The sequence below is a fragment of the Penicillium daleae genome (genome assembly GCF_028827525.1).
Source record: "Penicillium daleae strain IBT 16125 chromosome Unknown utg000008l_segment0_segment0, whole genome shotgun sequence".
NCBI lineage: Eukaryota > Fungi > Ascomycota > Eurotiomycetes > Eurotiales > Aspergillaceae > Penicillium > Penicillium daleae.
In genome coordinates, this window is record NW_026623156.1 from 7231199 (window position 1) to 7256111 (window position 24913).

The window sequence follows — 24913 nt, forward strand, 5'->3', positions numbered from 1 at the left end:
ATCGTGATAAAGTGTCGGAGTTGTCAAATGCTGCCAAGTTGATTCAATAGCGCACGAATTTTCGAGGATATTAAATGTATTTCAAAGGGCCGAAGATATACTTTGGAAGTTACACCTGATGCGGAAAACATCAAACAGGCATTGTTGCTCGAAAATGGCGTGGCAAAGTAAACGAAGGACTACATGCCATGTCAAGGCCACCCAAAACAAGCAAAGAGCTGCTGACTGCAATCGTTGTGGTAACCATCATGAACCATGGTGTCTTGCGGGAACAGTCAACGATCTATCAACCACCATCCATGGTCCCTGGATCGTCGCCTCAGGCAGCAGCTTATGTAATTGCCTGCACGTCACCATCGCCATCGAACAAAATCGATGCCGTTGAAGACGCCCGTCGACTGGGCAATGGTGGAAACAGCTAGACACGCTTGCTAAAACCATAGCTTTGTGTCCACACATGAATTGTGGGGCATGGTTGTCGTCGTCGCTCCCTATCTCATGGCGTCGTGAGCCTGTCCTTTAAAAACTCCCATCAATCCACTGTACCCAGCTCTTTCCACTTCCCATATCATGATTCATTCCCAAACAAGCATTCTACAAACCCTTCGATCTCTCCGTTTCTCGCATTCCAACTCGCTACATCAATCTTTCCCTTGATCACAGATATCCGCGAACATGAACCCCGAAATTCCTGGCTTCTATTATGGTGAGTCTCATGCTCTCCACGGCCGACTCAGCCTGCACCTATGAAGCTCTGGATGATATCATATCGTGGCCTTTGAGGTCTAGTCACAGCGAGCTAACACTTTTGCTCCTTGGTCAGACCCTGAGAAGAAAAAGTACTTCAAGATCCAGGCAAACCACGTTGCGCCACCGGATGCTCAGTATTCCCAGGAGTCCGTCAAGCGCAAGCGCAATGAGCACGAGGTGAGTATTCAATGTACTACAAAACAACGCTCCTCAAATACCTCGGTACTGAATCTTCACAGGAACAGGTGAAGCAGGAGCGCGTCAGTCAGCGGATGGCCCGTGAGACTGTCCGCAAGCCAAGCTTCCTCCATCACCCACTCGTCGGTGTGGACCGGGAGGTTCAAGCTCACGTTCTCTCTGCTGCTGAGCTTCAAGATCGGCAGGCAAGTGTCTACATGAGCCAGTTGAAGCGCAATAAGCTTCACAAGTTTGAGCCGTGGCCGGGCAATTGGAACATCCGTCATGTGCTGAGGAATCCTCGCTCGGGTGCCTTGATTACCAGTACGTAGGATGCTTTGGAGTGATTTTGATAATCGACTAATCACTTCCATAGCCGGTCTTCAAGGCAGTCAATCTTCTGTATCGTGAGTTTATTTCTCTCGCGGTGGGGTCGGATCGTCCGCTAACTCACAACAGGATCTGCTTCCCTGATCATGACGAAGGCAAATGGACGTACAACCAGACCATGGAGCGGGTCCTCTTCAAAGAGCCATACAGAGTATGTCGCTCTGTGTCTCAGCCTGATACATATTACTAACTGCTCATGTGCAGCTATCCTCCATCTGCCTTAGCCACACTGGCTATCTACTGTATGTCTTTTCCTCTATCTCAAGCCTCCATCCACCCCAATCACTAACAATTACAGAGCAACAATGGACAGTGGTCCCCAGGGTCACGCCTTCCTGGCTCCGCGGTTGCTTCCAGACCCAGATGAGGAGGGTGACTACCGCTGGCCGTCTGCATGTACGTCATCTAATCAAGCAACAAAACAAGAGCGTTACTAACAAAGACAGTAATCCACCCCATCCGCATCCACACTACGCAGACCCTCTGGTGCTCGGCGCCCTGTCCAACCGGTGACAAGGCACTCTTTGCCATCGGCACCTCGGACGGACTGTACACCCTCGAGGGCCTCGGCAGCCACTGGACGCTCTCGCAGAAGCCCTTCCCCCACCAGCCGAGGAACGAGACTCTCGGCTTCCGTCGATACGGCAACTCCTCGCACGCGAGCGTGCAGGCGGTCGAGTGGCTCTCCTCGGACGTCATTGTCTCGGGCCTGCGCAACTCGACCGTCTTCCTGTACGACGTGCGCACCGGCGATAGTTCGCTGCGGCTGCAGCATTCGCAGTCGGTCACTAAGATCCGGAAGGTGGATCCGTGGCGGATTGTTGCTGGAGGCCATAACACTGTAAGTCAGCCGAACTACATTCGGAGATTATGTTATCCCGCTCATACCAAGTCAGGTTGAAATGTACGACATCCGTTTCACAGCCAAGGGCCTCCAACACAAGCCAAAGCCCATGACCGGCTCTCACATCTCGAGCCGCCCATATCTGTCCTTCGGGGACTTCTCGCCAGAGCAGATTCCCGATTTCGATGTGAGCACGGAGCTGGGACTCCTGGCATGCGGTAAGCTCTCTCTTTCATACTATTTGATAACATCTTCACCTTCTAATTACTCTCACTATTTAGCAGCCGATGATAGGAAGATACGTTTCTTCTCTCTCAACTCTGGCAAGCCTGTCCCCTCGCCGCTCTCGAAGGCCCACTATAACCGTCCCATCACGGGTTTGTGCTTCGAGGCAACGGGGGAGATCATGAACTCGCATGGCCCGCAGACGCCCAGCTTGTTGGTTTGTTCCCAGGCTTCGGTAGACCAGTGGGTCTGGTAAGGGGGTTTTTCGGTGTGCTTTGTTTCGCGTCCGGCGTGTTGTTCTGGTCTTCTCGGGGATACCCTAATGTGCCTTTGTCGGTGTTTCGTCTTTGTTTTTGATTATCATGATAGCCTTGTATGCCCATTGTCGTTCTACTCTTTCAACAGTACTTTCACAGCTACAACTATGCATGACCCGATATGAAAAAAAGAGAAAGTAGTCCATAAGGTCCATAAGAAAAACGGGTATAATTCATTCGCATCCCACGCCAGATGCTCCCTCCGCATGCAACAATAACCAAATCAAGACTCCAATGCAAAATATCCAAATCACCAAATCCATCTTCGTACGCCAGCAGTGCAAGAAACAGGATACATGACGCGATCAATCCAGTCCACCAGCAAGCCACTCTCCAACCTCGACGCCAATTCCCTTCGCCAGCTCCCCGATCCAATCACCCGATACATTGACACACCATTTCTCGCCCGCATCCGCACTGGTATTTCCACTTCCCGTACTGGCGAATCCAACGTGACCGGAAGCAGGTACCACGAGACGTAGACGGCGCAATGTGGCTAGTTCGGCATAAATTTGGTCTGCCACGGCAGCAGTGTTGATGGGGTTCTCTGGTGGGTTTGGATCAACGGCGTGGTAAATTGCAAGTAGACGTTCCAATGGGAACGGGCGAGCTGATAGAATGGTCGATGGGCCTGTGATGCCCGCGCCGCCGCCGACGGCGGATGTCGTTGCCGAGGATGTCGCAAAGGCGGACGAGAGAGTGGACTTGGTGATGCGGGTTTTCGTCCGCTTGCCCTTTCGAGGAGTAGATGGGTCGTCGTTCCCAGCGGCCCTGTCTTCTGCTTGCGCCTGTGAAAGGACCTTTAATCGGCGACGATGGTGAGCACGCTTATTACGTGCAGATAGCGAGCTAGACGAGAATTTGGAGAAGAAGATGGTGTCCAGTCGTTGCGGGGTGTGAGATGCCAGGTACGCCGACGTGAGGATCAACGTTGAGAAATAAGGGAGATGAGGGAGTGCGGACGGTGCTGCTGAGGTTGCCAATGGCTTGCGCAATGTCTTACTCGGGGCTGAAGTGTCCTCGGGTACAATTCGGTGCACCAGTGCAGACTCGCCCTGACGCCGGAAAAGTGCCCTGTTCTTCACCAGCAGACGAGTAAAGTCCCATTCCGCGTTGCCACCAGGCGGTGCCTCGCCTTGAACCACTGGCGCAACGAACAATGGCCATAATTGGTGGCATATAGATCGGAAAGTTGGAATTGAGCCTGCCGTTGGCCCGATCAGGGTATCATAGACTGTAGCAACGAAATGGGGATATACCCGTGACGAAGTTTCGTCAGGCAGGCTCTCCACCAAGGGCATAGGGGAAGCTAGTAGAATATCGATGGCTTCTTTCCGCGTGTATGGAGGAAAGCTGACATGAGGAACGGCTGCGTTTTGCAGGAAAAGTGGTCGAGGAGTCGAGCTTAGGACGAGAACAACGCAGAGTGACGGGATCTGCAAAAACAGCAGGTTAGTACTTGGCCGTGCGGAGGTTGCATCTCAGAGCTTCGAGCGACAACTTACAATCTCCCCCAGTCGTGCCAAAGCAGACAGCAATGTCTGTGGCGCCTCTCGCTGTCGATCAATTTCATCCAGCACGAGCACAAACTTCCCTCGCTGCCCCTCCGCCCTGGCTGCGAGACACTCCTCCAGCAGCACCACAAGAGTACTAACGTGCTCGCATCGCCCTTTACCATACTTTTCCCATTCATCCTTCTGACCCAAGGCCTCAAGTGTATTCCAAAGAATTTTGGTCAGGAGATGTCGAGCCGTAATACATTCCGAGCTGCGCACGAAGGCGTGCGGTACCTCAAGTGTCGAGAGGACACCGCGAATGATGGTTGTTTTGCAAGTGGCAGACACGCCATGCACAACTAATGTAGGCAGACTAGGGGTGTTTGGCTATCGTAGAGATTCATTGTTAGCAAGTTGGAGATAGTGAATTTGTTTGATCTAATTCCATTTGGCTGCGGAGCTCCTGGGGACCTCCGAGAAATACTTACATGTAGTAGGCTGGCAAGCTGCCGTGCCTGGATGTCCCGACAGGGCCATTGAGAGCTCAGAGAGCGAGCAACGTCCGCGGGTTGCATGAGTTCCCGAGTCCCAGCTTTCTCGGCTGTAGAATGAAGTGTCAACAGCAAAGAAGATGATGCGGCGTGTGGTCTCGACCTCCAGCTTGCCGTCCGAGGTGCCCCTTTGGTCACGTGCTTTCGCGACGCGTCAAGAGGGACCCAAGGACAAGGGACTACTATTCTTCCTAAATTGAAGCTTAAATTACCCAGATAGTAATGAACAACATATCTACGGATTGAAGAGAGGATATCAATGAAACCGAATTCGATTCCAGTACTAGAATACAAAAGTGCAGATCGTGTGTGAATAGGAAATGACAGAACATCGATTGGGGGGAGCCTATGGCCAGATAGAAGAAAGAAGAGACAAGCGACATGACTCCAATTACCGAGTCAGCCCAAGCGAGCTGATCCAGTAACCAAAGTTGCCCACCATCACGTCATTCATTCTGTTCGGAATGTTCTTGGGACAAAAGACCCATCACGACACAGGTGCAATTCGAAATGAAAATGAGCGCAAAGTACAGGGGGAAATAAAGATGAATGAAAAGTAAATTGGTGGGGAAACACAATGCAGGAAATGGAGACGGTTCTCTGCTGACCTCGGCCACGAGGACCAAAACAATGAGCAGCCTAATTGCTCCGCAGGGGAAGGAATCAGAGCCGTCCAATGTCATGAGGAAGGCCATGTAAGCCAAGGTACAACAAAGACCATTGGGGGAAAAGTACAAAAAAAGGCAGAATGGGGGGGAACAAAAGCGAAGAAAGCCTGAAGCTGCACAGGGCTTCCCAACGCTGACTGTACCATGTGAGTTTCGCTGGATGTATGATGATGTATGCAGGATGCAACACGTGAATATTTGCCAGATGATGAAAGAGTCGTGACGCATTCCTTCATGCATGGGAAGAGAAAGTCAAATGCAGGCGAAACAAGTGGAAATGGGGTAGGATGAGATGCTGATGATGAAGAGATCATAGCATATGCAACGAGGCCCCAGTATGATGACAGTCTTGAATGTAAATCCGTTAAATCATCAGAAATTCATGGCATCATGTGAGTCGATATGGGTACAGATTGAAGAGGGGGGGGGGGGGGGGGGGGTATGCACATGGGTTGAGGAGAAGAAAGTGGGCCCACGCTAGTAGTAACCAGCATAAACCTGTCCCTGAGCGCCAATGTGACCATTGACAGGAGGTGGGGGCGAGCTGTAGATCGCGGTACCCTCGCTAGGTTCGGCGTTGGGAGGAGAAGTGGCGCCAGACGAAAATGGATGTCCATTGAAACCGCTGGAACCATTGGTAGTTTGCAAAGAGCTAGAAGCCGAATGGAAAGAGTAAGGCTTCGCAAGGATGTGCTTCGGGATTTGGGTACTAGTGGTGGCCTCGTTGGGGGTCACCTGTCCGCTGCTCTGGGCACTAGAGCGGCCAGAGCCATCCGCAGCCATCATCTTGCCCGCAATGCGGCGGCCGTGGGGAGTCTGGCGGATGGACGGCAGGATGGGGCGAATGGCATCAACAATGCGCTGGCGGGTGTCCGCATCGGCAAAGTCCATAGCAGTCTGAACAACGTAGTTGGCAAAGGAATCACGCAGCATTTTCTCCAGCTCGTTGCCATTCAGGACCTCATCAATCATTTCACGGCGAACGGAGTTATCCGCAGTGCGCAGGCACTTCTCAATCACATTGGAGCTGAACTTCTGCTTGGACAGAGAAGGGATGTTTCCAGAGAACGTCCGGCACAGAGGATTGATGAAGCGGGTCTCCGCAAGATCCAGGATGTACTGAACCACATAGTTCCCGAAGGGGTCCTGGACAAGAGCAAACGAGTTCGAGGTGATCTGAGCAATCAACCGGGCCTTTTGAGGACCAGAGGCATGGTCAATGCAGCGCTGCAGAACACAGCATCCATGACGGTGAGTTCCGACGATGACACAGTGAGTACCCACAGCCTCGTAGATGAACTCAGCCTCCTCTGCGTTCAGACGGTTCAAGCACTTCTGGATGACGTGATTTCCATTCAAGTCCTGGACCAACTCAACAACGTGGTTCTTCAGAGCATCGATGACAGTCTGAGTTTGCTGAGCGGTAGAGATGAACTCGATCATCTTCTGAAGAGCTCGGGTACCATGCTGGTTCAGCGCGATCTTGACGAGCTGGGGAGCAGCGTTATCAATGAGGGCGGTGCGCTGCTCGTCGTTTGAGTACTCCAGGAGCTTTTGGCACAGATAGTTACCAAAGGGATCTATATAAATGAAAAGAGAACAGGTTAGCTTGCGACTCCAAAGTCGTGATGAAAAGAGCGAAGAGGCAACATACCGGTCATCAGTTCAATCACGTGCATGTAGGTCTCGGCGAAGATGAGCTGCACGTGCTCTGGGTTACGCTCCTCCAGCTTTCGCTGCAGGTATCGGCATCCATGCTGGTCCTTGCAAAGGCTGTACAGATCGCCCTTGTAGTGCTCGATAGGGAAGTTCGCGTAGCGAGTGGCCTGTCCAGCATCACTCTCGGTTTGCCGGCGTTGAGTGACAGCACCGCGAGCAGCAGCATCGTTGAAGCGGTAGTTGTTAGCCGCAAATGCAGGAGCAGGATAAGCAGCGTAACCATTGGCCTGTCCGAAATTGGCAATCTGGTTGGTGGTCTGGGCCGGCTGTGCGACGTACGGCTGGATTGCATAACCATACAGAGGCGGGAATGGCACACCAACCGGGGCAGCAGAGCTTGCAATGCCGTTGTTAGATGTGGCAGAAGTCAACTGAGGACCAAAAGGCGCGGCATTAGCCTGAAGCATTGTCTGCACGGGCAAGCTACCCTTGATGATCTCAGTCTCAGGAGACTCCTTGGCAGACCGGGCGTTGATTGCTCCAGTGGGGATGCGGCCCATGCTGGCATTGTGCTGGTGAAGGTGCTCAGCATTAGTCTTAGGAGGAGTGATCGCCGCATCAAAGCCACTGCCCTTAACAGTTGGCAAATCATTGGTCGAATAGGAAGACTGCAGTCCAGCTGGGCGGGTAGAAGACACCGAAGCCCGAGCATCGGCACTGCGCTCATTTGAGAAGATCAATCCACCCTCGAGCGAGTGACGAGAAAAGTGGCGGGGGTGGGCTGCAGTGCTACGATCTTCCTTGGCCGGGCTGGTCAACTGCTCGAAGCGCTTGGCACCGGTCAGGTTCTGCGGCATGCTCTGGTGGCTGTTGCGATAGCGGCTGTGGAACGCATATGACTCCGGGCCCGGGGTGCGAGCGTTGGCGAGATCATGCGCATCGGGGTTCGCAGAGAGCTGAAAGGATCTGGTTAGTCTCGAATTTGAGATGAGTCGAAAGGGCGATGAACTCACGATGTTGGAGCCGCCTCGGCGAGACAGAGTGGGGAACTTATCGTCAGGCTCTGTCATCTTAATGTACCCCTTGATGTCCGGGGTAGAGAGTCGATCCTCGTCCTTGAGAGGATTCATGCTGAGGTCGTCGATGTGGAAGAGGTGCTTGGTAGCAGCGAAGGAATCGATACCAGAGGGAGATTTATAGCCAGATGTGGAGACGTTGGATCGATAGGGAGGGCTGCTGAAATTATTGCTAGGCAGGGAATACCGATGTTGCCTGGGATGGGAAGTTGGAAGGTTAGAATGAAGTGAGGGACAAGATGGATCGTTGCCTTGGGAGTCACCAGGCGGTCACTCGAGAGCAAACTTCTTATTGACCAGGAGTTGGGATCCCAAGGCAAGAGCAATCAAGGTCATGGGCGTTGACTCACGAAGGTCCGGGACGGAAAGGGGCATTGTCCATGATGAATTCTTCTTTCTCTGAGTTGCGACGAGACGTAGGCATCGAGTGGCCAGCAAATCGATCGACTGCCTGATGGTTGGATTGAGACGAATGCGAGTGGGAGGGGCCTTGAGGCGAAGTCAACTGCGAGGAAGGTGCAAAGGCCGAGAAGAATCCCGGAGACGAAGTGACACTGGAAGTTGAGAATATGCCGGGGCGAGAGACTGAAGAGACTATAGGCTCGACGACATGCTCAGGAGGGGTCGTCGGCTCGCTCACTGGCCCCGAGAGGCCAGCCTTGGCCAAATCGCGAGCGAGCTGATCCATTTCGATCTTCTCCTTCTCGTGTTGCATGTCCAGCAGCTTCATGTCCTCTTCGAAGCGCCGTTTCTGCTCTCTCATATATTCGATATGCTGGCGTTTCTTCTCAAACTGGTAAGAGTCAGACTGGCGTTCTTTGCAGAGAGATAATCAACTGAAGGAAAAAACGCAAAACGGCATGGGACGAATATGGGCGCCAATAACACAACCCAGGGTGCTTCTGGCAAGGCCTAAAGCTCAAGTCAAGGATTCCAAGTCGCTGTCAGCACCTCCAAAGATGCGATTGACCAAAAGTACGATCAAATGGATACGCTGACAGTGCGGGAAATGCCTTCGACGCGGCTGAGCCACTGTCTAAGCAGAAGGAAAGGGAATTTCAAGGAAAGGGAAGAAGGATGGGGGAAATGCGGTGGGTAGAAAGGATGAAAGGACGTTTGGAAGAGCTCAAGGGGAAGGGTTTATAACGAATACGCTTGCGGGTCCAGGAGGCAACGGGAATAGCACGAAAAATCGTTTCTCGAGCCGCCCAATCACGCGACTGTGAAAAATTGCGCGAGGACCGCAACGTTCCGTCTGGTTCCAGGATGACCAGCTACCTTATACCCTTTATCCTAGGCACCGCACCGGCGCAGGGGTGCAAGAACACAATATGCAAAGATTACAACGGAACATTATACTCACCGAAGACAGCAGATCAAGAGGGTCTGGCAGTTGCGTGGGGCCCGAATTGAGATAATTCCATGACGAGGTCAACTTGCTCGAGTCTGTGGTGAAACGGCGTTGCAGATTGGCCCGGACATCCCCTGAGGGCCGTGAGAAGCCCGATCCAAAGTTGGAGTGGCCGGGCGATAGTGATGTATATCCAGGAAAGACCGACTCGGAGGGAGGGGAGCGAGGAGAAGGGAAACGGAGCTCGTCGAGGCGTTCACTCAGCCCATTCTTGAAGGCCATGGTGGGCAAAGCAGCCTATAAGTCCAACTATGGTGAAAAAGCAGCATCGGTCAGCACAGATATCGATTTGTTGACCAGGGTTTCCGCCCAGAGCTCTTTAAGGCCACGCAAACCCGACCAAAACCAACTGCAAAGCACTCTCAAACTAGCCACCCAACGAGGTACCCCGCAAGCGGCAGTGGTGGCAGGGTAAGGGCTAGGGCACTGTGCGGCGTGTGGTGGCGGGCTGGCGGTGTGGTTTTTGGACAGAAGGCCCCCTAAGTAAGGGGACTCAAGAGGGGCTGAGGGGTTCGATGATCGGCGCGAGTGGGAAAAAAACCCGAAGGCAGGGTATGGCTCACACAATGAACGCCTCGAAGGGCAGAAGCGACGCACGTTTGATCAAGATCCACACAATGCGACAGTCGAGGAATTCATCGAAGGGGAACCGTTTGGGCTGCAAAATCGGCCGTGGTGTGGTTCCTGACGAGAGTGCGGAGATCAGCCGCAGGGAGAGTCCTGCGTGGGATGGAGCACGACCTACCGCTCTCTCCCCTACTTAGCGAAAAGAACCCCAAACACAATAACCAAACGAGAGTGTCCAGAGAGCACTGCGCAAGCAGAAACGACCGAGAACAAGCTGTTGTACAGAGAATCGGATCAAAGAAAAGGTGTGAAAGGGGAGAGGGGAGGGAGGAAAGGGGAAGAGGAGCGAGATTGGAAGATGGAAGAATGGCTGGGCGAGGGGAGCGGGGAGACTCAAACCCGATTCGGTAATCTCCGTACGAAGGGCTGGTCTCTTTTTTTTTTCGACCACTTTCGACTGCTGATGACTCCCCCCGGGGTCACGTTGGTTTTACAATATCTGTTCGTTCGAAATGGCAGCAAGCAGAGAGCTCTGATCATGACTGGCATTGACTTGGATATTGTTTGGAATGTCCCATCAACCAAGGAACCAGCAGGTTGTTCCCAATCATCCATGTCCAGTCAGCCTCCCGAACCGCCACGACGACCCCCAGAGACGCAACGACAGATTACAAGGTACGGAGTCTATCTCCATCTTTGTCCTGGAAGCCCATAATCCCCTTCCTTTCTATGGACCACTTCGACGGTCACAGCAGATGACTGATGATCGCCCGACCCGGGAATCGGTCAGGGCCTTACGTATGATTGGGGAGGCTCCGCCTGAACGCGCTGTACGACGAGGATGCAGTAATCGCTCCGAGCAGCACTGGCTGGGGTGCTCCATGGCCCGACAGCGAGCACGCGAGGCTCGATCCCATTAGCCGTGAGAATGCCGAATGGTCAATTCCACATCGGACTGGGACCTCCCTGAGGGAAAGGCGCACGGAGAGAGAGACAGCGCATGCGGAGGACACTGCTTTTCTGCGATAAATTGACAACCCTGCCTTGTAACACAAATTGAGGGCCCATGAACTCGACGAAAGACTCCAAGCTATATCTGGATATACTCTGCAGGAGTACAGATGCATCCCACGACTATTTCGTCTCCTGCCCTATCTAGAACAAATTTCGCAGTGCCCAGACAGTTAAGATCAACCCTCCCAACCCCCAGAGGCCAGAGAAGAAAGGGAACCCTGCCATCATCGGGATGCGCTGTTCGCGAAAAGCGTGGCAGCTGCAGCTGCAGGTCGCCCACGCCTAAATGGAGTAAATGGAACAGCCACTGTATCATTTCCGCCAAGTGGAGACCCCACCGAGTGGTGTGTGATGCTGAAGGGATGGGAGGATGTGACAGCGGATCGCCCTCTAACTCTCTCGGTGGCTAGCCACCGCACGGGGCAGATGGGGGTACCTGGATCGATCTAGCGTTTGATGATAGGTAGGATGATGAGGACTTAAGGGAGGAGGCGGCGAATGACAATTGGTGTAGAACACCATCGTCATCATCATCTTCTTCAGTAGTTGCGATGAATAACCTGTCTCATCAATTCAAATGTCTGGCGCTTACGCCATTTGGGTGCTTCACTGGATAACTTTATGGTTCGCGCCCGCGGGGGTTTGGTTCCGCGGTTCGCTTGGTCACCAACGTTATCCATGGCCCATCCCATGGGTCTGCCGGAACTCAAAGAACCCCGAAGGATGTTTTGCTTCTTCCCCGATTCGATGGTGTCAATGGACTATTGATATACCCTGAATGAATTATTGAATCCGAACGAAATGGAAGTTCATGCTGATGATGAAATGGCTGGTATCCCCATCCATCATGATTCTAGAACTCTCCAGCCCTCCTGATAAATAAAATCTACAGTCCTGTACGGAGTATTTCTCTCTCTCTCTCTCTCTCTCTCTCCCCTCCTCCCTCCTGCTGACGACTGGCGACTGGCCAGACAAGCGGTGAAGATGATACCCAGCCATCCGTGCTAGTCGTGTCGCTTGGAGCCCCTGATCCACCGAATGACGAGCATATCCTGCTGTGGAGATCCTGCATCACGAACCCCAGTCATCTTTTTGCTTTTTGGGAATTCGGACAAGGGACAGCCAGCCAGTCGTTGCTATCCACTTCGCCCTTTTCCCCCTCCTCCATTTCTCGTCGTCGGATGGGTCTCTGGTCGTAGATACATTTGGGCTCTGCTATCTATTCCGGAATCTAGATCGGGTCCGTTTATAGGCTACACATATGGTCCGGCCCCGGTCGGCGATCTGCCCCTCTCTTCTGATCCTGAGAACCTACGATGTACAGTACAGTAGATAATAAGAAGTCTCCGTGCTGCAGTCCAAATGTACAGTATGTGCGATGATCTCAACCCACGGCAAGATGACAAATCCAAAACAAGTCCAAGCCTGGGCGACAGTAGTTTGCTATGTTAAAGAATTCCAGGTGGATACAATCAAGCCTGGCGCCATTCTCTGCTTTGGACGCCCAAAGAGAGGCCATTGGTGATCTTGGAAGGGGCAAGGCGAGAGGGGGGTTGCGCCTTTCGTGCCCAACGCGCCAAAACTGCCCCTCGGCCCTTTTGCAATAATAGTCTCGCCTGTCGCTAGCTGTCGTGACTCGCTGCATTTCCTACCTACTGCTCAGGAGTCGGGATACTGTCCACCAGCCGCGAGACTGCCTTACCTGAAAGAGACTAATCATAGCCCTGCCATATCTCTAAGGCTAGGAAGGCTACGTGGTATAGAGTAACTAGTCCAAGACAAGTGTCAACTCTCACTCCCCTTCCAAAACCATTGACCATATTATAGACGACCTCTCTGTACAGACTCTCGGAACGTCCCATCGTCCCTCCGTTGTCAACCCTAAAATGGGAGCCACTAAAGTATGGAAAGACGAGCTCCACTCATCGGCGGCTATGGAGTATGATCATTCTCTGTTCAGTGCTTAATAATCTTCATCGTACAGTAAGTTAACCAGTTAACTTAACTAGTTAGTTAGTCCCTTCACTGCAAGGCCTGACCCTGACTACTTCATTACTATACTCGAGTATAGATGGAGGTGCTGGCGCTGTACAGTACTTGTCATCCGGGTCAAATGGCAGAGCCCACTCCAGCCCAAGCCCGTTCCATCCTGAGCCACGTGTACCGGGTTCTTTCTCTACAAGTACTATTGCGGACGTCCTTAATTTACTAACTTATCACTAGTGCCAACCCAGTAGGTACTTAGATAGGTCACTCTACCTAGTATTTTTCCTCTGCCAGGTGGGGCTTTCCTTTCTGAGATGCCGCCGCTTTTATAAGGGTGCTCAGGGAGTCAGACTCACTGAGTAGATCTCAGACCGGACCCAGACTCAGACTCAGACTTAGAGAGCTGATCAGAGTATTCACGTGACTGCTCAGAGAGCGCTTAGTGAGTGTGACCAGTCAGCTCACTGATTACTTAGATACTGATCAGAGGCATCTATTGAGCACCTAGTCCGCCGCGCCTAGGCTAACTCCAAAGCACAGCGCCCTATAATATTGTTTATTTCGTAATCACTTTTGTATAGCCCTCTTTTTCTGTTATGAAGTAATTTCTTGAGTTATTGTATCCTTTCAAGGGAAAAAAAGCTCGGATAAATTATACCGTAAAAAAGGAAGGTACCGGAGAAAAGCCGTTTTTTAGTCTCTGGTGTTAAAGAATACCGGTGATCTGTGCCTAAATATTGAAGTACAAAATGGAGGTTCTACCCCTTTACTTAAGACCTTTTATATAGTTATCCTTCGCTCTTTACTTTAATACCTATCCTTTTCTCTAAACTAGTCTCGGAATTTGACGTAGCTTTCCTAAGGTATAGAGAGAGATCTCTTTTTTGCTACGAAAGATAAGGTCGCTAAAGAGAACCGCCGAAAGCGATTAGAAAGGAATAGCTATATTTTCGGTGCTTATACGTAAGCAGATTTAGTCCGCAACAAAAACAAAAGAATACCGAAGACTAAGAGAAGATATAACAAGGCTATTATAGATTAAGTAGAGTATATTACCTTATATCCTTATAATAGCAGACAAGAAAGGGTTTACTGACTTTATTCAAGCTTTATAGAAGAGAATAGGATAAAGGGCTACAAACTAGGCAGCTCCTATGTAGCTCTAGATTATACACTAATCAAAGAATTCCTCCACTAGTACTCTTATTCGGCGTAAGGGCAGAAAGCAAAAAACGGACGACCAGTCATGAAATCGGTCCTTAGTTGTATAGAAAGACTATTTAGTGGTTTTAAAGAGAGTATATAAATAAGCATTGTGATAGAAGACCGGAAGGAAGTATTCAACATAAGTCGGGCTAAGTTTATTTTCTATTTTCGGATATAAATCGATCTAATCGCAAAACAGTAGATCAAGAGAATATTGACGGAAGATGAACAAACGATTGAAAATGTCGAGGATCCAAATCACAGCTTTACCAAGAAAGATTTTTTCCGGGTAGTAACCTCGATATAGCAAGCAGATCATCGTCGGTTTATGCCCGGATTGCTTAAGGCTATTATAATGCTGGCTCTTTAACTATATCTTTTTACTAGCACAAGAATCGGAGCTTTTATACCGGAACACGAGGACAGGCTCGAAAGGGGCCTTAGATACAAGGTAAAGTTTACTAGATCGTAGGATTTTTTATCGCTAACTTATATTCAAGCACATCACTCTCGTATTATTTCCTTCCGTAACGATACCTTAGAAGCTAGAATAGAAAGTCGACTAAGTATGGCTTAAAGGCAATCGGAACCTAGACTACACAGTGTAAGTCACTTAACAAACTTGCTCTGGATAGTGTCCCTAGATCGAGATCTCACTTACTAGGAATTATCAGGTTCGGAATCGGTATACGTGACACTAAGAGGCCACAATTCGTAGCTGGTTATATTCTTCTAGCTATTGGCACAGCTGGAAAAGTGGAGTTGGTTTACTCGCTCATGTTGGCTGAGGGCTTGGCATAAAGAAGCTGAATATTAGGAATGCCAGATGAATCTTGCAATCTGAGAAATTTCGAGCAAAAATCGACCTGCTCAAAAAAAACTATCCTAAACTAACTGAACAAATTGTGTTACACAAACAGTATTCTAAATGAAGAGTACTCTGAAAGAATGTGTCTTGCACGAAGGCTGTCTTTGCACGAAGGTTGTCTTGCACGATGGTTGTCTTGGACAAGAACTACCTAAGAAAATATTACCCTATGCGAACACATTCCACATTTTGAAAGTACGCTCACTACCGAATGAGTAATGTAGCATAATTTGCTATTACAAGCTACTGAAGCGTTTAATTAGTCAAAAGGATTCTGCAGCGGATATGGTATAATATCGATAGGCCATCTGCTCTATCTCTGTCTAGGGAAGCGGGAAAACAGGTATACCTACTAATGAACAGTTTAATTTGATCAATAGTTTAGGCGTAAATGACAATGTTAAACAGAAGACCCAAGGTTGAATAGTGTAAAATGGACACAGGCTAGAACAGGGTTGAATTGAACAGGGTTGAATTAAACAGGGTTGAATTAAACAGGGTTGAATTAAACAAGTTAAAATGAGAGTAGTTGTTGAATGTCTTGACTATCTATCGTGGAAGAAGAAATCGAAAGATTATCATCGTGATACTGGTATTGCACGCGGACCCGAGTCGCTACGTGGAAAATACAATCAGCTCTTAAAAGGTATCTACCGGCGGCGTCGATATCTGCAAGAATGTCTAGACTTCGCCGCAGGAACGCTCAGGCTGTAGGACGTCAACGGCTGACACTTATGCCTAGCATTCCTAACTCGCCACCCGCCCTTAATCTGAGAGCTCCAGATCCTTAGGCTCGCCAACTGCTCCAGCAGTTCCATCCTGAAGAATCCCTAACCAGAGGCCAACGGCGATCATGTGAGTACAAGCATAGGCAAGCAAGATAACCTGGATCTGAACTGATTTTGGGCCAGATAACGCTCTATTGGCGATGTTTTCCCTCCAACGGGGACAACATCCAGTGCCAGAGAAACTGTGGAAGATATTTGACCAGGTCCTTGGGAAGTGGTGAACGATATCATAGTTTTTCTCTATACGTCAATTTAGGGGTATGGATAGAGACACCTATATTCGTTAGCTAGTAACCCCTGCTTCTTATCATTTGTCACTTTCTTCCGAGTAATTGTGTATTTTCATACCGTCCGACGCCTCAATCGAGGCCGGTGGTCACAATGTTATTGGCTGGTTATTTTCTAGGGGTACGACCGCGCCCGGTAGAGTCTACTAAGTCCAGGCTCCCTCAGCGTGTAAGACGCTGACAGAACGAAGACAGCCGTATTTCTCAGATATCCACCTTTAAGTGGTCACCTAATCGACAGTGTTCACTGTCATGATCCGGATTGGAGATAAATTTCCAACGCTAGAACTGGAAGGCCGGGAAGAGAAACCCTGCCAGGAAGATCGCCGCGGAGTAAAGAACCATCCATGCCAGTTTAGCTCGGAGTGGCGCCTGCACACGCCCGAGCTAGGCATTTATGCTGGTCTGTACGGAGTATTACCTGCTGCTTATTACTCCGCAGCCAATGGGACTAAGTTGGATACCAACAGAACTGAGATTACAATATGGGGCCTGGATGACATCCTACGCACCTTTTCGGTTCCTTCGATAAACATCAATCCCTGCCACCGATCTACCGTCGTACGTACCAGATGAGAACCCCTTCTACGACGTCCCCTAGCTGAGCCAATCACCCCCGATCCTAGGTTGCCGCTGTTGGTTCTGAGCTCACAAAACACACCATCAATCACCTTTTCGGTTACCAGATGATAGGACCCTGCATAGGATGTTTCTCTGAGAGGTGCCCGCTATGCAAGGAAAATGATCTTCCGGCAAAACTAGAACTCCAAAAGCTATTGCGCAGGCCACACCGAAGCGCAGTATATTTTTTGCTTTTGAATTCGTATCACATTAGTGGCAGAGGCGTAGAATAATTTTGCTCACATTCAAGGTGAATTTAGGTGTAGTAGCCACTATGTCAAGCGCTACGTGAGGATTTATAGCAATATTAGGTGCTCTCCACAGAAACGAGTGAACCGCAGCAGCCGCAGGTTCGTCAGGCTCGTCAGGTTCGTCAGATTGACTGGCGAGGCATCAATCGACGATTTGAAGTAAAATTGAACTTTAACCACAATGGCCGAAGAGTCGATAACTAGTGCTTCCATGTCACTCGTTTACATGCGTAACTCGCTTACCGATTACGTTAGTTACCCGTGGGCCTGCTGACTAAGGCCCAATCCAACCCATAGGATGGGGTTACGTGGGCAGGTTTTAGAGAGGCCTAGAGTCCAGCGTTCATGCTACATGCCCCACTTATCTTCCTGCCAGTGGGCGGAAGTACTGTGATCCAAATCCTAATGAACGGCTAGCCATTGTAGTGGTCTAACTTTTACAAGCGTAATGTCGGTGCCGCGAAAGAGGTATCCGGAAATGGCGTCAGACATTATCCTGTGTGTATAAGGTGTATAGGCGCATGACACAGGATAAGTTCTGTCTGTGGGTCCACTCACGGTGTTGGTTACTGTGCAAGGTGGAATGGTTACCCAGGGTCGCGATGTATACCTGTTTCCACGTGACTTGGTGCTAACGCCGAGCTCCTGGGAGTTGGTTGGCTGCAGGGTTCGTAAAAGCGAGGTCTACCCTGGTCTAGTAGGAGCGGATTCCGAAACCGCTTAGGTCGGTTTATTGGACCATATGGGGCTAGACCGTAGCGGTCGGATGATTGACATAATAGTGACATCAAAGAAGCACGGTACATACTCTTCTATAAAGATTGGAAGCACTATCGACTCTTCGGCCATTGTGGATAAAGTTCAATTTTACTTCAAATCGTCGGATGCCTCGCCAGTCAATCTGACGAACCTAACGAACCTGACGAAAAGCACTTGGCCAAAAAAACCAGAACTAGTCCCAGGAGTCATGGACAAATTACCAAGTGCTACATATAAAACAGTGCAATTGCTAGCACGAGTTATACAGTGGACGAGCGCGGGCACGGTTCTCGGGATTTCTTCCTACTTCATCAGCAAAAGTCACCATCAGCATATTATCTATTGGGTGATCATGGTGTGTTTTGGGACTACCAAGAACAACTTATGAGGAACACATCAACTAACAATGCTTAACTATTCACTGCTTTATTAGTCAGCCATCTCCGTCCTGGTGTTCTTACCTGGTTTCATCTCGCCTTTCTCACGAGCAATAAAAAGATATGCCGCCACTGTGGATATAGCTTTTTCCTATCTGTATGGCAACCTTGCCTATACCCATTGATTTTTTTACTAAATTCGAATAGGTGGCTTACTGCATTCATATTTGCTGCTCAAGACTATAACTGGCACAACTGCTCAGGCAGCTTTCCAGCAGGAGTCTCATGCAGCACAAAGAAGGCAAACGAGGCGTTGATCTTCGTTGCCTTCTTTTTCACTTTATTTCTGTTGCTCCTCGAAGGCTCTCCATTTCACATATATCATCCTACTCGGAAAGCAACTTCGTCAGAAAAAGTTTCAAACGGTCGAGGTAGCGAGGTTGGTAATGGTGAAGAGGGCAGGAACACCTAAAAGTTCGTGTCCCGCAAGTCTTTTCTCATGATTACTGTGTAATGTTTGACCTTCTGCGTGCCAATTTGAGGATTTAAATGGCAGAAAGAAAAAAAATAAAATCAAATCCAAAAATAAAATCGAGTAGCGTTTGTCACAGATCGAATGTCTTTTCAACAGATTTCGGACCATCCCGTATACGGTATGACATGAACGATAGTAAATTAAGGTGGAATCGGTTAAGGTGCAATCGGTGTGTGGACTGAGCTAGCTTACTACCTACAATGTAGCTGTGCGGCGAACAGTAAGGAGTGGTGCAAACGTGATGTAAAGAACAAAAGGCTGCCATTACCTACCTGCCATTCAACAAATGGAGGATTTTGTCACGATTCAAAGGCTATAAACTGAATACTGAGGTGAAAGAATCCGGTTGATCATCATTCAGGAGACACCCTCTGTAAAGTAGCTACAGATTGAGCACTCTTTCTGACGGTAAATCGGAGGCTGTTTCCTGCTCCTTTGACCCTTCCTGGGTTTAGCGTTCCTTCCTGCTCTAGAGAACTCCTGGAGCCTAGTTGAAATAGATCATAGCTGTGTTCGTGGGGATACTTAGATATCAAGAAACGCACGTGATTGCGCTAATGTGTTACCACGTACGTGTCCATTTAAGGGAGCCCTGGGGGGAGCCCGACTAACGTTAAAGTTTGGGTAAGACAAATCACCTCCGAGGAGTCCGATCCGTACGGGAGCTCGCCAATCAATTCGCCCCAGTCGGAAGGAGAATGGTCAAATTGGGTTTCAAGGAATGATGTCCCATGGTCGAGATGCTCATCGATAGAGGGCAGGCAATGCATATACCCCAAAGGAACCAAGTCAGGGCCCCCTTCCTGGAGGCAGGCCAGAGTGGCGTTGTTTCTCAGCAACTTGCTGGCACCAAGCGTCACTGTTATTGCTTTTGGTCGACTAACTCAGCACATCCGGTGCTGAACGAACAGGCCCTATCACATAATTTATTTGATATTGCCATTGACCGACTTGAGTGCAAAGTCTCGACTTTTTTGAATCCTTTCGGTGATCTGAATCCAAAGGGAGGTATGTCAATCATTTTACTCGCAATGATGCTCTGCGCCGCCATTATCGATCATTGAATCCAGAACAATTGCCCTTTCAGCTTTCAAAAGAGCGACAATTTATAACGGCTTGTGACAGCTGCCGAGAGCACGGGGGTGAAGTGCGAGCTTTCTCACATTCCTTGCAAGCGTTGTGCTCTGAATGGAATCAAGTGTATTTTCAAGCGCAAATTCGACAGCTTAGTCCCCGGTGTTACTTGTGAAGAAACACGAATGTTAAACGAAAGCCACAAAGAAAATCCCGTATGAAAATGTACCGTAACTGACGATTCATTATTTACCTTTGGTGTCCCGGCAATTGGAGAGTGCCTCTCTGAATTCCTCAATCTCACTGGCGCGAGACTCTACCTCGTCCGGATTTCATAGAGTACTCAAATTGATATGCCTACTCTTAGACTGCAAAACCCTTCGTTTCAGCCTGGAAGGGTAACCAAGGTTGATTGCATTGTCCCCGGTGGCTACCAACTTCCAAAAGGGTCAGCACTGATCATTGCATTGTACGCAATACACGCCAATCCCGATATATGGGATAATCCCCAGCGCTTTGACCCAGACCGATGGGACCATCTCGACCTAAAGGAACAGCCCAAATGTTCCTATGTGCCTTTTGCGACTGGTCCACGTTCCGGCATTGGCTTCAACTTCGCTCTTGCGGAGATCAAGGTAGTTCTCCCCTCCTTGGTTTACAGATACGAGTTTACCCGTGAAGGGGAAAGCGCCATTGAGTACGATCCCCAGTATCAGCTCATTCGTCCAGTTAATTTTTATGTTCGGGCGAGGAAGAGAACAGAGTGGCCTAAGCCAACCACGACTTGAGTTTAGGAAGAGATTACATGTGGTTTTCCAGAGTATTTAGGTGATTATGTATAGCTGGGGAAAAAAAAGGAAGAGTAAGGAAAGAAACTTCTTTAAGTATTGTTAAGTACTAACAGTCTATTTAATAGTTACCGCTTCTAAGGCGTTTTCACCGATCTCTGTCCAAAGATGGTAGTTCATGTTCATATTCCTTTGTTCGCTTTCTTTTCTTGGGTTTTCTTTTTGGCCCCTGTCAGTCGCAATTGTATTGGATCATACAGTGGTATTCAAAATTCCAGCTCGTGTTATACTATCTGTATCTTTAATACACTCGACACCTCGATGCCCCTCCTGAAAATCATTGTTCCTTCGCTTGATACGAGGATCATAGACAAAGCAAAATAAGTGGCCAACCCAAGATGGCGCCCAATCTAGCCGCCTCGAAGCACGAGCCTATTCATGACATGATCATCGAATTATCCACGTCACAGATGGCAGAGGTTCCCGGCTGCAACAAGCGTACCATTCTAAGGATCTCCTCCAATATACGGCTGTTTAATAGCGTCAAAGCACTGCCTAACAAAGGTAGGGAGCCACAAAGTATCACGCCAGCTATGCTAGAAGCCCGTTACGATCATCTACTTAAGACGCCTGACTTATATCTTGATGAGATAGCGGTGTCCCTGTGGGACGAGTTCACTGACATACGATAAAACCCAACGACATACCATCTTATCTAATTAGACCATCGATTGAAACTTTTCCGCTGCGATACTAAAGGCGTCTGCTGTTAACTGAAGTTCATTCAGGTCCTCCTTAGTCATCAATTCCTAGGCTCTCATCGGTTTAGTTCCTAGAGGCGAAACCCAGCTATTTTCGCGAAGCATACCCCAAAAAGCAACTATCTCGCCCATCAAATCGCTATAACCGGGCCAAAGAGAGGGGTAGTTATCCAAGGAGATTAGGACAACTTCGGTTGATCCTAGTTCCTTAGCTAAGCCAGTTGTTTCACCCTACTTAGCTAGGTATAAGTGCAGGGTAAATTCATCCACAGCACAAAGGATATAAGTGCCACCTGTATTTAGGGGATTCTGCAAAATAGAACGGACGAAGATACCAGCATTCAATTTAGCGTCGCTAATAGATAAAAGCGGTGTGTCTGCAGCCGCGGGAAGCAGCTACAAATATTTGTTCGCCGTTTTCTAGATAAGTTATAACGATCAATACGCACCTCATTAAATGAAAAATATAAAGGATTAAAATGAACAACAAAAAGTCTATTAGACTTACTATATAGTTTAGCAAAAAGACGGGGTAGAACATATTAGATACGAAGTTAGCTAAGTAGATAAAGGTAGTTTTGGCAAGAAACTCTTTATCTTGGCGTATATAATCATCGACGGACGACTTAACATCGAAGAAATAGACATTATATTTACCATTTAAAAGAGCGTTGCTGTTAGGTAAAGTGCTCCAGAGATAATTCTGGAGAGTAGGGTCTTTTCCGCCGCTTTGACCATATTAATAGCCTGTTAGTACTCAATCTTTCTTGCCTCTTCGACTCCAAGAGTACCAGCCGGCTCGAAGAAGTTGGTGACCGCAAAGATAGCATATACTCCCTCAAAAGCCTTAACTAAACTCGCTTCATCATTAAGGTCGGCCTTAACAATCTCCGCGCCTTGCGCCTTAAGAGCCTTTACTAGATCACTTTCGGGACTGCGTGTAATTCCCCGGGCTTTAAAACTCGGGTTCTTGAGTAGAGCCCTCACAACAGAACCACCCTAAGTGCCTATAGCACCAACGACAGCGACGAGACGAGAACATAACAGCGAGAATATTGCCGTCAGAGCTAAATAGCTAGCCCGGGAAACGAGTGGATAGGAAAATAACGTAGGAACTTGTGTATAATCTTGGAACTAGGACTGAATTGCATCTTCACCCTAGCGAATATGATCATTTATAAAGCCTAAGCAATCAGATATCCGTCCTATGAATCATGAAGCTCGCATTATCATCACGCGATAAGGAAAGTTCTCGGCTAAGCCACCTACCTATAGTAGAAATACTTTAGTATAATAATAATCATACTAAGCCAATCATTCTAGTATACGCACTATGTAGTGTTCGACCACATAGAATAAATCAGCTATCATTATCATAGCGCTAAAGTATTTGTTTGTAGGCTACTTACTATATATAGATAGCTTAGCGAGAACGTCCTCATCGCGTAATGATAATGCGTGTTTCATGGTTCACAGGACGGATGTCTGATCACTTAGGCTTTCTAAGCGTACCGTAGATATTATCTAAAGCCTAACAAAGCTGGTAAGCACCGTACGACGTATCCCGCCACAATCTTCCGGGATTCAGCTTAAGTATGTCGGTCATTCATTCGCGTGCTTATATATGTATATATATATATAATATATATATTTTGTATTAGGTATATATAACGATGTCATGAATCTACAATATTAGTTATGGTCACGAGGACTTAGGAAACACCGCGAGGCAAACAGTGGCCCGCAATCCAATTCAAGAATTATAAGGCAGCTCTCTCATCCCTTTTATTTAACCACAACCCGTTAGACTCTACAAAGCCGAGGTGTGATCTATCACGAAGGATCAGAGCACCATTCTCGTGACCGGAGCTTCTGGCTTCGTCGCAACTTATATTATCGATGTTTCCTAACAAGCTGGCTACGCTGTACGAGGTACAGTCAGATCTCAAACGACCGCTGATAAAGTAGTTTTACTGAGACTTTGTTCCTTTGAAGCGACACTACCTAGGTAGTAGTAACTATGATCGGAGTCGAGACCGAGTCGAATCCTACCTACGGTAATATTAAACGTGGACATCGGTCAGGTTGTAGTTTTGAGCTTGCGATAATAATAGTCCAAGATCTCGGTCGGGATCACTACAGTATACGGTTCTTGAATTAAAGTTTCGGAGGGCAAATGTTAGAAACTACTAGCGGAAGGTGCGGAACCGCCGGCGTAATAAGAAAAGATTTAATCACGCGGACGAAAATACGTCATGCAGAGGGTGGTGAGTCATCGTCACGAGAATGCTCTAGTCGTAGCTTCATCGTACAGCCTCGATTGACAGGTGATTGCGCCTTTTCTGACACGAAGAAGCATAATCATTATTTTAGAGTGATTTGTTGGGGCCTAACATCCGTGATTCGGTTCACGGAAACTTATCTGGAAATAAATATAGCATATTAGAGGACTAGTCTTCAACCAGCATATACACTCAAAATAATGCGCACGATAAATATGAACGGTGTAGCTGAACGCAACTTATGACTTTCAATGCCTCCACGAATAGCTACTCCGATAGGCGACGTATTTGACAATAGTGTTCGCGTCCTGGGTAAGCCCCTTCTTCCGTAGGCTATTATTCACGGTTATTTATTTATACTTTTCAGACGATAGGCGACTACATATTGAATTCCACGAGAATCGACCCTTTTTCAGAAAGCTAATCAAATATCTGGAGCGAAGTCTAAAAGTCGATCATGGAAACCTCGAACCCTTGTCTTTCAAAAAGGACGAACAAAGCCCTTTTCCACTCCGGTTGAATATTATGATTTAGGTAGTTGGTTCACGAGGTGACATTCAACCATTCGTTGCCCTAGGAAAGGAACTTCGAAAACAAAACCACAGAGTTCGTCTCGCCACACACCTGAAATTCCGAAATGATATCAGAGAAAATGGGCTAGAATTTTTTGATATTAGAGGCGATCTAGAGTAGTTAATAGCGTTTATAGTTTAAAACCCTAGCCTTATACCGGATCTAAACACAATCACAAGTAGTGCAATTCAACAACGTCGCCGGGAAATGAAAGCCATCTTCTCTGGCTATTAGCGTTCTTGTTTCGAAACGGGCGAAGGAACTAGTCTACATCAAATACCTGACCGCATAGCGAGCAATGCTACAGACGACTGCGCATGCCCTTTTGTAGCCGACGTTATTATTGCAAATCCGCCAGGCTTCGCATATTTCAGTTGCGCTAAGAAATTAGGCATCCCTCTTTATATAATGTTCACGTGAGTGTTTTTGGATTAATATCACCTGATGCTTATTCTATAACTAGTACGTGCTAAAGAACTGTAGTATACCCTAGTCGCCCACACATTCCTTTCCCTATCCGTTGGCTAATGTTCGATCGAAGCGAGAAAAGGCATCTGTGGCAAATTTTGCTTCGTATGCTTTAGTTGAAGTCATAATATAGGATAGACTTGG

General features: G+C 48.4%; 4 protein-coding genes across 4 annotated transcripts; 2 read left to right on the plus strand and 2 right to left on the minus strand.

Annotated features, from left to right (window-relative positions):
* Nucleotides 1–663: 663 nt before the first annotated feature.
* On the plus strand, nucleotides 664–2642 carry N7458_011097 (uncharacterized protein; the record flags this gene model as incomplete). The annotated part of the gene is made up of 10 exons (XM_056914479.1): nucleotides 664–706; nucleotides 824–927; nucleotides 990–1251; nucleotides 1304–1334; nucleotides 1387–1468; nucleotides 1522–1559; nucleotides 1616–1713; nucleotides 1764–2158; nucleotides 2214–2379; nucleotides 2443–2642. Coding segments are annotated over 10 exons (1419 nt in total), but the record flags the coding sequence as incomplete, so codon positions are not given.
* Nucleotides 2643–3008: 366 nt separating this feature from the next.
* Nucleotides 3009–4774, minus strand: N7458_011098 (origin of replication complex subunit 5 family protein; the record flags this gene model as incomplete). The annotated part of the gene is made up of 3 exons (XM_056914480.1): nucleotides 3009–4139; nucleotides 4209–4586; nucleotides 4688–4774. 3 exons carry the CDS (start codon nucleotides 4772–4774, stop codon nucleotides 3009–3011), a joined length of 1596 nt encoding a protein of 531 aa, XP_056763329.1.
* A 1121-nt stretch (nucleotides 4775–5895) lies between these two features.
* On the minus strand, nucleotides 5896–9786 carry N7458_011099 (uncharacterized protein; the record flags this gene model as incomplete). Its single annotated transcript, XM_056914481.1, has 5 exons — nucleotides 5896–6998; nucleotides 7073–8033; nucleotides 8091–8349; nucleotides 8504–8946; nucleotides 9517–9786. 5 exons carry the CDS (start codon nucleotides 9784–9786, stop codon nucleotides 5896–5898), a joined length of 3036 nt encoding a protein of 1011 aa, XP_056763330.1.
* A 344-nt stretch (nucleotides 9787–10130) lies between these two features.
* Nucleotides 10131–10328, plus strand: N7458_011100 (uncharacterized protein; the record flags this gene model as incomplete). Its single annotated transcript, XM_056914482.1, has 1 exon — nucleotides 10131–10328. One exon carries the CDS (start codon nucleotides 10131–10133, stop codon nucleotides 10326–10328), a length of 198 nt encoding a protein of 65 aa, XP_056763331.1.
* Between the last annotated feature and the right edge of the window lie 14585 nt (nucleotides 10329–24913).